General features: G+C 42.8%; 1 protein-coding gene across 3 annotated transcripts in view; it reads right to left on the bottom strand.

Annotated features, from left to right (window-relative positions):
* Window positions 1-11035, bottom strand: part of LOC141128363 (uncharacterized) — an 84574-nt gene extending 73539 nt beyond the window's left edge. The window contains exons 1-3 of one of the 3 annotated variants that reach the window (XM_073615609.1): window positions 10952-11035; window positions 4359-4571; window positions 1224-1384 (exon numbers count right to left, since the gene is read on the bottom strand). In XM_073615609.1, coding sequence (XP_073471710.1) covers window positions 1224-1384; window positions 4359-4535 — 338 coding nt within the window. In that variant the 5' untranslated portion in view covers window positions 4536-4571; window positions 10952-11035. Of the gene's footprint in view, window positions 1-1223; window positions 1385-4358; window positions 4572-6336; window positions 6379-10907 lie in introns of those variants that run through there. The other 2 variants (XM_073615608.1, XM_073615610.1) reach the window with 2 other exon arrangements.
* Window positions 11036-13663: the final 2628 nt, after the last annotated feature.

The raw sequence follows: 13663 nt of genomic DNA, 5'->3' as shown, positions 1-13663 counted from the left end.
TTGAAGAGGACTCCAGTGGCAACCTGTGAAGCTCCGGTGAATTCCATGCCCAAGAGGGTTGAGGCAGTGCTGCTAAATAATGGTGGCCACACAGAATATTGACACTTTGGGCCAAATTTGGTCATTTTCACTTAGGGGTGTACTCACTTTCGTTGCCAGCAGTTTAGACATTAATGGCTGTGTGTTGAATTATTTAGAGGGGACAGCAAATTTACACTGTTATACAAGCTGTACTCTCACTACTTTATATTGTAGAAAAGTAATTTCTTCAGTGCTGTCACATGAAAAGATGGAATAAAATATTTACAAAAATGTGAGGGGGTACTCACTTTTGCGAGATACTGTATATCCGTCACCTCATTCCTATTGAATGAATATGGAGAAACAGGGTATTCTGTAGGATTATAGCGGTGCCACAAGTCATAGAAAGACACTTTATATAAAACAAATTAAGGTTATTCACATTAAGTAAAAAAATGCTTTCATGTTGTTTACACCAAATTCTGACCCTACCATCTGAATATCGCAGCTGAAATCGAGACTCATCAGACCTAACAACGTTTTTTCAATCTTCTATTGTCCAATTTTGGTGAGCCTGTGTGAATTGTAGCCTCAGTTTCCTGTTCTTAGCTGACAGGAGTGGCACCCGGTGTGGTCTTCTGCTGCTGTAGCCTGCTTCTGCTTCAATGCTCGATGTATTGTGCGTTCAGAGATGGTATTCTTACCTTGGTTGTAACAAGTGGTTATATGAGTTACTGTTGCCTTTCTATCACCTCGAACTAGTCTACTCATTCTCCTCTGACCGCTGACATCAACAAGCCATTTTCATCCACATAACTGCCGCTCGCTGGATATTTTCTCTTTTTTGGACCAATCTCTGTAAACCCTAAAGGTGGTGGTGTGTGAAAATCCCAGTAGATGGGCAGTTTTTGAAATGCTCAGACCAGCCGATCTGGCACCAACACAACCATGCCACGTTCAAAGTCACTTAAATCCCCTTTCTTCTCCATTCTGATGTTCAGTTTGAACTTCAGCAAATAGTCTTCACCACGTCTAGATGCCTAAATGCATTGAGTTGCAGCCATGTCATTGGCTGATTCGCAATTTGTGTTAACAAGCAATTGAACAGGTGTACATAACAAAGTGACCGGTGAGTATATACATATTATATACTGTATACACCCACACACAATACATATACACATTGTATATAATAAAAATACCTGAATGATGCAGCCAGTCCCAAAGCCTGTGGATAAGAAGTAGCCCAGCCCGGGGCTTGGACATCCCCTCTCAGACACTCCGTGTTCCAGGAATAGGGTTTCACACCCAAGCGAGGGATGGCTGGAGCTGGACCATTTTTCAGTGCACCTCCTCTTGCCATCTGAGATTCAAGACAACTTTATCAGTAACAACTGGAACATTTTCTAACTATTATGAGCAGTATAAGCTATTCCTACAATGTGGTATGGTTAATCACTATAATGTTGTGTTCATGGCACACGTATGGCAGTTTTTTCATTAAATAGTGAAAAGCACTCTACTCTCTATCCAGAAAAGTATACCGGCCAGTCAAGGAAAAATGGTTTACTGGCTGCTATAGTCAGTAACATAGTAATTGCATAGTTTTAAAGTGTTTGTTACCCCAACTCTTCATATTCCTGATATGTGTCTGCTGTACCGTGTACTTGTGTTAAAAAGTATCCTGTTCTCTTTGCATTGCTTCCTTTGTGTGAAATACCTGGTGATCCTGCCAGTCCCCCAGCTTTCTTATTTTAAACTGACTACACTAGGCATAAGTGCACATCCTCCCCAGCGTTGTCAATTTTCTGGCCGTGCTGGGAGCACAGCCTGCTTTTGCTCCAATGGCCAAGATTTGCGTTGACACCCCCCCTGCACATCAAAAAAAAAAAAAATTCCCAGCACACTTACTATCTAGCCTGGAAAAAAAACAACAATTTGTCCCTTTTCTAACAATTCACGTTAAAAACAGAGAGTTTCTTTTGCACACACTTGCAAATATATGCGTAAGCCGCAGTGCCTAGATTAAGGCTCCTCTGTATACTGCGGCCAAACTCAATAGTTTTTGGAGCCACCAAGTTGGAGCACATATAGCACTGGATAGATTAAAAGGCAGGTTTGCCTGGAGGGAGCTGACTCCTCCTTAAAGGCACAGGGAGACATGAGATGATCAGGAAGAGCACAATGGCAGCTGAAGGCATCCAGTGCGTTCCCACATCAAATTCAACCAACTGTACAAACAAGTGGCAACCACCCCAATCTATAATACTTGATACCGAGTATTTTCATAAGTACTCGTGAAAATGCTACAATACCAAAACGAATACTTTGTGGTGTGATTTGCGTCCATACAAAATGAATGGGCACAAATCGCACTGCAAAGAATCTCATGCAATTTGAGCATAAATGCGCTGCGATTTCTGTCCGAATCGTATGCGATTTCCCCATCGCTCCTGTGTGTGTGAACCCAGTATAGAAAGTGAAGCGCCATCTAGTGCAGCAATGGCCAGTTTGTTAAAAAGGTTATAACAACTCACATTAAAGTACATATCTAGTCAAGTCCAAATCTGTCCCCATCCCGCCGATAATAGAAAACCACGGCCGCTGGAGGTGCTCACAGGACTCGAGCAGATGTATAGGCGGTCCGCCCCCAAGCTTACATCACTTCCCTCCTATACCCACAGGGGTCCTGGAACTTCTCCTTCAGCCCTGTGCGCACCTTCAGCAGTCGTGGTTTTCCATCATCGGCATGATGGGGGCACTATGCAGATTTGGATTTGACTAGATATGTACTTTAATGTGAGTTGTTATAGCATTTTTAATAAACAGACCTCACAGCAAAAGTAGCATAACAGTATACTGTAATTTGGAGAGGAGGCAGTATGATGAGTGATTTATTTTATATATGTAAATTTCAACTTGAGATATTAAGCTCTGTACACAACAGGATTTTATATGCAACCGTTCATATTTCCCCAATTAAAAAAAAAATATATATCTTTAAAAATAGGATTTTAGACTTACCATTTAAATCCAAGAAACACAGATCCTTAGTCATAACCATGGATTATATGCGGCTAACTTCATGAGATTAGACACTGGTAAAAATAAACCAGGGACATCTCCTATACAACCCTAACCCTGCATTAAAAGCGAGAAGTTGACTTCTCAGCTTTCAGGATGGTAGGGTTGATCCTCAGGACCTGGGTTTCAACAGCCATGCCGTTAATACCAGCGACAAAAAAGTAGGATGGTGGACCAGCCCTTGGAACAGAAGGTCCCGATGGAAGAGCCCACTGAGAGATCGCCAAAGGTCTGAGCCACTTCGGTGCAATAAGAATCACCGGAATGCCCCCCATCTTGATCCTGTGGAGCAGATGAGGGAGAAGCTGTTGAGAAGGAAAAACATAGATCGAATTGATCTGATCCCAAAAGGTCACCAAAACATCCACGGTGAAGATCTGAGGGTTTCTGGATCTGGCAAAAAAATCTGTCCTATGCTGAATCTGGACACCAGAAGGTCCATATCTGGTGCACCCCCACCCGTGGCAAATGGCTTGGAACAGACGCTGACAGCTGAAAGTATGCCTGCCAATTTCCACGCCTGCGATGTAGATGGTCATCCACCCAAGTCAGTCTAAAGTCTACTTGAGCTGTGCATGTTCTGGTGCCTCCTGGGCAGTTTATGTAGGCCACTGCTGTGGCATTCTCCAGCTGGTCTGGTAGCACGTCCTCGCAGCTTAGACGTCCAGCGTTGAAGCGACAACCGAATTCCAGTATGCTATAGGAAGTCAGGTTTCCTCCAACGGCCAAGTCCCCTGCACTGTATCCAGGACTCTCCCTAACCAAATAGGCTGGCATCCGTCCTGAGAACTTTCCATGTCTTTTGGGGAAAGGGAAACCTTAGGCTGCCTGCTATACACCCTGTTAATTTTCTTCCTGGATATAGGATCACTTTTTAAATTGTAACATTGAAATAAAGGTCCACTTTAACAATGAGCTATCCTAGAAGCTAAAGCTAACTTGTAGCCTGTTCCCACTACCAACTAAAGTAGCTATGTAAGCATTAAGTCAAGTACGTATGTAAAGGGTATAATACCAACAAAAGTAGCTATGTTAACATTAAGTCAAGTAGGTATGTAAAGGGTATAATACCAACAAAAATAGCTATGTGAACTTTAAGTCAAGTACGTATGTAAAGGGTATAATACCAACAAAAATAGCTATGTTAACATTAAATCAAGTACGTATGTAAAGGGTATAATACCAACAAAAGTAGCTATGTTAACATTAAGTCAAGTACGTATGTAAAGGGTATAATAAACAAAATAAATTACCTGAAGTACCATCTCATCAAGGCTAAGCCTGGTAATCAAATCTTTTACTCGTGTATCCCACGGCAGTGAAGGATTCATGAAGGGATAGTCCTGCCCCAGACAATCTTGGACACATAGTAAAAACACAGATGTAACCAGGATGCTGGTTGTACCAAAATATAGCATGCCAAGCTTCATTCTTCAGTTGCCAAAGTATAAGGTACACAATTATTTCTGTAAAAAGAAGATGGTGTAAATTTAAGAAACTGCTACTGCATATCTGCATATTAATATAACATATAAGTGACATGTACATTTTCTAGTTCAGTTAAGACCACTTATATCCAAAATCACTAAGGGGCTTATTATCTGTGAAAAAGGACTACCTAACAAGAGGTTTTACAACATATTGGTGGACAAGTAGATGGATCACGGTTCTCTACTAATAGGTTTCTTGATCCATTCACGTGTTCATCAATAAGTTGGAGAACCGCTTGTTAAGTAGTCCACAAAAAGTGCATCAGTTTCTTAGCGAAGCTGTGTGTGATAAAGGGGCAGTTGACACCACAATGCAGTGCGGGAAATGCATGTTCTGTGTGCAATTCCCACACCGCGTTCAAAATGTACTGCAGTTGTGATCTGCAGTAGGCGTCATTGCAATGCTAACGATGCAACTTTTGCCTGCACCGGATCGCGTGATACAGAGGTACCATGCAGTTCTGGTTGCAGTGCATTTTTTTTTAAATTAGTGCATGTACTACTTTTGGTGCAGTGCAGTGTGATTTCCAACCCATTCAAATAAATGGGCTGAAAAACACACTGCACTCAAATCGCACAGGAATCACACAAGAACGCAATTGTGTTCCTGTGCGATTCCTGGAGTGAACTGGCCCTAATGGAAACCAGCACTAAAAAATAAACGGAGGCTGCCACTGAAAACCTTCTTCATAGAATACAAGCTTCCTGGTTGCTTTAAGCTTTAAATAATAAATTACTTTCTGAGTCACTGCCCTGGAATAAGTGTGTAGATTAGAAAATCAGTGTGGAGTAAAGCCAGACCTCTTAATCTGAATAGTTTTTGAGGTCAGTGCCAGCCAGGGAACCAGCATTTTCAGTGGAGGCCAGCAATGGGCCATACCCTCGCAGTATAGTTTCCTAGAAGCAAAACAATGTAGCGTGTGTCAGCAATGTGCTATCCCAACAACAGACTTATCACTCCAAAACTAACAACGTTGACAGATCTGCCTGTGTATGGTCGCCCCAACACTAGAATACATGGGCAACTTTCAGGAACTGGAAGCTTTTCATCATCTTTCTTTCAGAAAACACATCATAAGTAATTTAAAGTATTATTTTTTTTCTAAATGAACTGCTAATAGCAGAACATACATTTTCTTGCTTTTTTTTAAGATTGCTGTGGCAAAATGGATAAGGAGATCACATTTTGCATCATCCGAGGTGCAGATAAGATAGACTAGGCTGCAGTGATCGTCCTTGTATTTTATTGCCTATGCTTTGTCACCCTGGGAACTTTTGTAAATCAATAAACCTAAAGCCTAATACACACAGACCGAATGTCTGGCGGCATTGGCGGGCGATTCAATAGAAACCGTCCAATATTTGGACCGTGTGTACTGCAGCTGGTCCAAACAGCCAGGTTCTGTCAAAGGGGCATAACCAAAAAAGGTCTGCTGACCCACTCCCAATCATCGCTTTCAGCCAATGGCTGAGAGCGCTGACCGGAGGTGTTCTGGCGAGGGGGAGAAATGTCAATAGAACAGCAGGGGAGATCGCTGTACTAACATCAGATTGTTAGTACAGTGGATCCAATATACAGTACAGTACAGTGGCTCCGCTGGGTTGAACGAAAAAAAAAAACTAGTACAGTGTACTAGGCTTAAGTGGTATGTAGGACACTGATGTAAATTGTAGCGTGGTCAAACTGGTAAACCCCCCCACTCACTACTCATTCCCCTCCCTCTGTCCCTAAAAAACTTACCAGACTCCTCCACCAGTCCAGCGCTGTTCTGTCTGCAACACCACTGCTCCCTCTTCCTCGTCTCACAAGATATTCTGAGAGCAGGAGGAGCCATAGGCTCCGGCTGCTGTCACTCAAATCCTGTGAGGAAAAAGTGGGGGCATGGCTGAGCAGCACTGAGTGTGTCTTGGGATGAGCTCAGGTGTGTTCTGATTGTAGTCCCAACCCACCTGAGCAATACTGTTAGGAAGCTGTCACTGCACACCGCCAATTGTAGGCAGCTTGTGTATGTGCAGCTATGGGCCAGGAAATGCCTCACTGCCTATGATTGGCGGTGTGCAGTGAGGGTTACCTGGCGGGATTGCTTAGTTGGGTTAGGACAACGATCCAAATATGCCTGAACCCATCCCTACGTGTGTCTATGGACGCACACAGCCCAGCTTGGGAGCACGGCTGCCCCCTCAGCACAGGGCTTGCTGAGGGGGCACCAGAAGAAGAAGCCAACAGAGATGTCAGGGGGGCTCCAGAAGAGGTGGTAAGGGACTGTTCTGTACAATATCATTGCACAGAGGAGATAAGTATACTACTGTCTATGGTCAGCTTTAGTCTCAAGGACAGGTCCAGAGAGTTATATATGCCCATATGTTATCTGCTTTACTTCCACTAGATGTTTGTTGCCAACATATTGCCACCATTGTTACCACTACTAGATGTTTGTTGCCCACATATTGTCACCATTGTTTCCACCAATTGAGGTTTGTTGTCTACACCAGTGGTCATCAACCCTGCCCTTGGGGCCCACTAACAGGCCAGGTTTTATGTATTACCTTGGGGAAATGCAGACTAGAATACTGCAATCACTGAGCAGCAAATGATATCACCTGTGATGTTTTTCTGTTATCTTGCAAACCTGGCCTGTTAGTGGGCCCTGAGGACAGGAGTTGATGACCACTGGTCTACACAATCTCTGTTCTTACCACCACTAGATGTTTGTTGCCCACAGGATTGTCACCAACACTAGATGTTTGTTGACCACACTGTCCTTATTGCTACCACCACTATATGTTTGTTGTCCACATATTGTCACTATAATTACCACCATTACTGTGAGGGAAAAAGTACTTGATCCTGTGCTGATTTTGTACATTTGCCCACTGACAAAGAAATAATCAGTCTATAATTTTATTGGTAGATTTTAATTTTTAACAGTGAGAGACAGAACAACAACAACAACAAACGCAATAAATTGATTTGCATTTTTTTGAGTGAAATAAGTATTTGATCCCCTATCAATCAGCAAGATTTTTGGCTCCCAGGTGTCTTCTATACAGGTAACGAACTGGGATTAAGAGCACTCTCTTAAAGGGAATGCTCCTAATCTCAGCTTGTTACCTGTATAAAAGACACCTGTCCACAGAGGCAATTAGATTACAATATTTCCACCACGGCCAACACCAAAGAGCTGTCCAAGGATGTCGGGGACAAGATTGTAGACCTACACAAGGCTGGAATGGGCTACAAGAACATTGCCAAGCAGCTTGGTGAGAGGGTGACAATAGTTGGTGCGATTGTTCGCAAACGGAAGAAACACAAAATAACAGTCAATCTCCCTCAATCTGGGGCTCCATGCAAGATCTCACTTCGTGGAGTTTCAATGACCATGAGGACGGTGAGGAATCAGCCCAGAACTACACAGGAGAATCTTGGCAATGATCTCAAGGCAGCTGGGACCAAAGTCACCAAGAAAACAATTGGTAACACACTACACCGTGAAGGACTGGGATCCTGCACTGCCCGCAAAGGTCCCCCTGCTCAAGAAAGCACATGTACAGGCCCATCTGAAGTTTGCTAATGAACATCTGAATGATTCAGAGGAGATTTGGGTGAAAGTGTTGTGGTCAGATGAGATCAAAATCAATAGGTAAACAATACTTTCGCGCCCGTGATAGTAGTAAATATAAAAAAATTATGAAAAATTAATAGTTATAAAAAACAAACCAAAAAACAAAAAACAAAAACACAAAAAATCACAAATGCAAGCTGCTCCCCTAATTTTGAATGAAACAATCAAATAAGTAGTGGTGGAGCGGTACGTGGTCACATGTCTAGAATCGTCCCACCTACTTCCGGATCATCTGGCTAGCTAGACGCACGGGGTGGAACGCACGCCGCATGTGCGATGTGATGCGAAGGGTTTCTGACACCATTCACCCTGACATGCAAGCAGTCCCAGTGCCGGGTAGGCACCGATCAATGTAAGAGGCCATTTGGCTATTTTATTGTTCTTTATTTTATACATTAAACGGTTTTACGCTATGGAGATTCCCTTTTGTGTTTCTCATATTTCCTATCCTGAATGAATGGGACGGGAGGGATCTATGCCTAAAGTACCATCCAGCCTTCCAGCCTTCATGTGAACAGGCACAATCCTGTACAAGCGCTAATGACTCTCTTTTTAGTTAAAGGAGTCATTGGTATATGGTAAGCAGATATCTATTATCTTCAGGTGTTTTTTCCTCTTGGGTGACGGAATCTATATATCATCGCAAGATTTGTGGCATTTTTGAAGATCTATGTGTCAGCTTTAATGTTGGTTTCAACTAACTGTTTGCTCTGATCTTTTCAATGGATTGGGACAATCAAACATCACAAATTCATCTATCACACCTGCACTAAGAACTTTTTTGATCTTAATATCACTCTTCACTTTTATTTTATATATTTGTATATTTTTATTACATATTATGTATTTGGTATATTTTCATTACAGCACAAACAGTATTATTCAATTCACTGCGGTTGATGTGGATTGTGTGTGTATCTAGTGACAGATACATATGTTTTTAGAGATCAAAATCAAGCTCTTTGGCATCAACTCAACTCGCCAGTGTTTGGAGGAGGAGGAATGCTGCCTATGACCCCAAGAACACCATCCCCACTATCAAACATGGAGGTGGAAACATTATGCTTTGGGGGGGTTTTTTTGCTAAGGGGACAGGACAACTTCTCCACATCAAAGGGACGATGGATGGGGCCAAGTACCGTCAAATCTTGGGTGAGAACCTCCTTCCCTCAGCCAGTGCATTGAAAATGGGTCGTGGATGGGACTTCCAGCATGACAGATTTCCTCTCATTTCCTGTTTGGCTATGGAACAGGAAGTGAAGAGAAATCTCTGCAATGGGACAGGAATGGTAAAAATAAACTGACAGGGGTTATAACCCTCCCTTACTCTATCCAAAATGGGAAAAAAAAGTGTTGCCTATAGTTCTACTTTAAGCACAAATTTCAGATAATTTTATAGAGAGGACTCAGAAGCTATAACCATGCCAATGGTGCAGCAGAAAACATATAGCACAGTGAGGAAGGTGGTGCTAGACTAATTTGCCTCTCAGCTCAGTCTGCCCCATAAGACTGGCGCTACACTAATAGTATAGCGCAAGCCGTCGGGGACTCTTTCCGTACTGCCCCCCTGCAAAGTGCTAGCCTAGGCCAGGATACAGGGTTGCACTAGATGATTGTTGTAGAAATATGGTCACCATTCTTACTACTAAGGATGAGCTCAGGCGTGTTTCGCAACTAGCACGTGCAGAGCCTGCCAGGAAGTCGGCACTACACAGCGCTAATCACAAGCAGTCATACATTGTCCCGATGCATGGCTGCAGAGATCGGGAAATGTCTCACTGCTTGTGAATAGCGCTGTGCAGTGCCGACTTTCTGGCGGACTCTGCACGTGCTAGTTGCGAACACGCCTGAGCTCATCCTTATTTACTACCACTAGATGATGGTTGTAGAAATATGGTCACCATTCTTACTACCACTAGATGATTATTGTAGAAATATGGTCACAATTCTTACTACCACTACTAGATGATTATTGTAGAAATATGGTCACAATTCTTACTACAACTAGATGATTATTGTAGAAATATGGTCACAATTCTTACTACCACTAGATGATTGTTGCACACATATTGTCACCATTGTTACGACTACTAGATGATTGTTGCACACATATTGTCAGGATTGCAAGTGTCTCCCACCTACCAGAATGACTGCCAATGTGTAGCCCATTTGTTGCCACGATTGCCAGTGTTTTATTCACATAATACAACAACTGGGTGCGATTTGCCATGATTGCCCATGTATTACCTTAGCTTAGTGATATGATATATCAATGAATGTGACAAAATCTGCGCCATTTCATTTGGAAACAAATAGTGCTGACTTAAAAACTGTATTTTTGGCAATTCCTCTATTTCGACATAAAGTGTCGCAATGCCACTAACTTCCCCCAACCTCAGGCTTGTGGGGATCCAAACATTCCCACGGGTATGGAGATTGCAATGCACCATTTATTTCTATACATTTATACAAATAAATACAATATAAAAATACACTGCAGATCTATTTCATGGCAGAATGTTACACAGCACATGCCTGTTTCTATTTGCTTTGTAGGTACAGCTAGCAGCCTGCACAAATCACATGATAACTGCAATCTATGAATGAAGCGTTACATGTATAAAATAGAACCAAACTATGTTACTCAGCTCCTCAAACTACATACATACATACATACATACATACATACCTCTCACAGTGATGGATCATTGACAAGACTAAAAAACTTCTTACCATTTATCAACTTCCTATTTTGTAACGGACCAGCTAGACCCCTGGGTAATGTAGTGTCTTCTTCACTAACTCTGTGTGAACACTAGAGGGAGATCTTTCATGATTACAGTATACATATTATATTATAGACCAAATGACTGCGGCTATTCTCCAATCTGACACTAGAGGGCAGCCGTTCAATGTTGTACTGCAGCACATCTCAGTTTTGCAAACAAAATAGTGAAGATTATTTATAGTTTTTTATGGATCAATTTATTTTGGGACCAAGTGTATGTTATGTATAGAAAATACCATGATAGGGTTTGCAGATGTGGGTTGGGTTTAGTGGTTTTGCCATTTAAGCTGGTCTCTAAGAAAATTGGATCACTTAAAATCTATATTCCTAAAAAGAATTTGCGTTGCTGTGTAAAGCACCCTAACAAGGTAAGTGAGGGAAAATACTGCTTCCACTTTTACACAAAATTTAGAAGAGTTTTTCTTATTTTTTTTTTTTAATTTACTAAGATAATTTAGTAATGCAAGTAGTAAAATTCTGACTTTTTGCTTATTTTTAAATAATTGTCACCTTTGGGTGGGTTAGGTGTTTAAAGCAGTATTAACCCCCCCCCCAAAAAAAAAAAAAAATATATTGCAGCTTACCAATCCTTAGATGTGCTGTCTGCATTAGTATTTTTTTTTTTTTAGGCATTTTTTCCCTTTATTTTTACCAGGTGATCCAGCCAGCAACGTACTTCCTTTATAAGGGTGTCTCCACTCCGGATGGGGAAGAAACATCTACTCCTTTGGACAGCAGCATTGTCAATCTGGGGAGAGGGTAGCGTAAAGCTGGCTACACATTATACAATTTTCTTGTATAATTTTCCTTTAGATTTATCAAAACCATATAATACAAAGTCATACCTAAACTCTTGTTATGTTATGTTATGTCAATTACAAATTAAAGCTGAAAGTCTGCAGTTAAAGCACATCTTGTTTGTTTCATTTCAAATGCATTGAGGTGGTGTATAGAGTCAAAAAGATTAGAATTGTGTCAATGTCCCAATATTTATGGACCTGACTGTAGCCCCAACAGTTGTGCAGCAATTTACAATATAAAGGGAGACAGTACAGCTATAATACAATTCAAAACAAGAGGGTAAGGAGGGCCCTGGTAATGTAAACTTACAATCTAAAAGGGATGGGGCAAGTGATAGAGAAGATAACTGTGTGAGGATGAGTTGATGGAGGAAGTTCAGTTGTTTGGTAGAGGTGGGACAGGCCACCACAGGACTTTTTTCTGTCAGATAATAGGTTAAGGAACTCATGGACCCCACCGATTCCCCCACCATGGGAGTAGCGATGTGGCGTGTTCGTGTTCAGGGTTGTCTTTAACAGGGGGCAAAAGGGGAAGCTGCCCTGGGCCCAATCATTGTTGTGGGGTCCAAAGCAGCTGCCCCTTGAGCTTGCGGTGCTTGCAACTAGTTTTCCCGACCACGGGCAGACTGACCACCTGAGCACTGCCCTCTTCCAGCTTCCTACCATTCCACCCCCTGTCATCAACATCCCAATATCCCCCCCCCATACCCCACCTCTTGCAATCTACCACCCTGCCCCCTGTCATCAACATCCCCATTACCCCCTGTACCCCACCTCTGATATCCTACCACCCTACCTCTTGTCATCATCATTCTCATCTTCACCCTCCTGTACCCCTCTGTCAGCTGCCTACCACCCTATCCACTGTCACAATCATCCCCCTTATACCCCACTGCTGAAATTCTACCACCCCACCCACTGTCATCAGCATTCCCATCATCCCTCTGTACCCCACCACTGGTATCCTGCCACCCCACCCCCTGTTATCATCATCCTCATCTTCATCCCTCCTGGTACTCCACTGCAAGATTCCTACCATCCCACCCCCTGTCATCTTCATTCCCCCTGTACCCCACTGCCATCTTCCTACCACCCCACTCCCCATCATCATCACCCCCCCCCATGTACCCCACCTCTGACATCCAACCACCCTGCCCCCTGTCATCAACATCATCTTCATTCCCCTGTACTCCACCTCTAGCATCCTACCACCCTACCCCCTCATCATCATCATTATCTTTATTCCCCCCTGTACCCCATTGCCAGTTTCCTACCACCCCACCCATGTCATCAACATCCCCATCATCCCTCTGTAACCCACCTCTGGCATCCTACCACCCTACCACCTGTCATCATCATCCTTATCCCTCCTGTACCCCACTTCTGGCATTCTATAACCCCACTCCCTATCATTATAGGGGAGATATAATCTCAGCCTCTCACCCCAAACTGCATCCTGCCACCCAACCAACTGTACCTCAACAGTTGCATCACACACTGCAATACTTCCCTGACCCCCCCCCCCCCAAGTGAGTGGTAATGTGCTGTAACCTCTAGCAACCAATCAGTGAGCGATAATGATAAGCAGTGACCCACAGCAACCAGTGAGCAGTAATAATGTGCAGTAACCTCTAGCAACCAATCAGTGAGCGTTAATGATGTGCAGTAACCTCTAGCAACCAATCAGTGAGCCTGGAGTAATCAGCGAGTGTAAGCCAGATCTTTATGTTTACATTATTAAAGTTTTTTTTAAGATAAGTCTATATGTGTTTTTGTTAGTTTTTTGGTATGTTGGGGTGGAGAGCAACATTGCTTGGGGTGGAGGGACTCAGGAAAATGTTTGCCCAGGGTCCAATC

This window comes from Aquarana catesbeiana, linkage group LG02 (genome assembly GCF_042186555.1).
Source record: "Aquarana catesbeiana isolate 2022-GZ linkage group LG02, ASM4218655v1, whole genome shotgun sequence".
Lineage (NCBI taxonomy): Eukaryota > Metazoa > Chordata > Amphibia > Anura > Ranidae > Aquarana > Aquarana catesbeiana.
The sequence above is the reverse complement of the archived record's forward strand: the minus strand, read 5'-3'. Positions and strand labels throughout refer to the sequence as shown.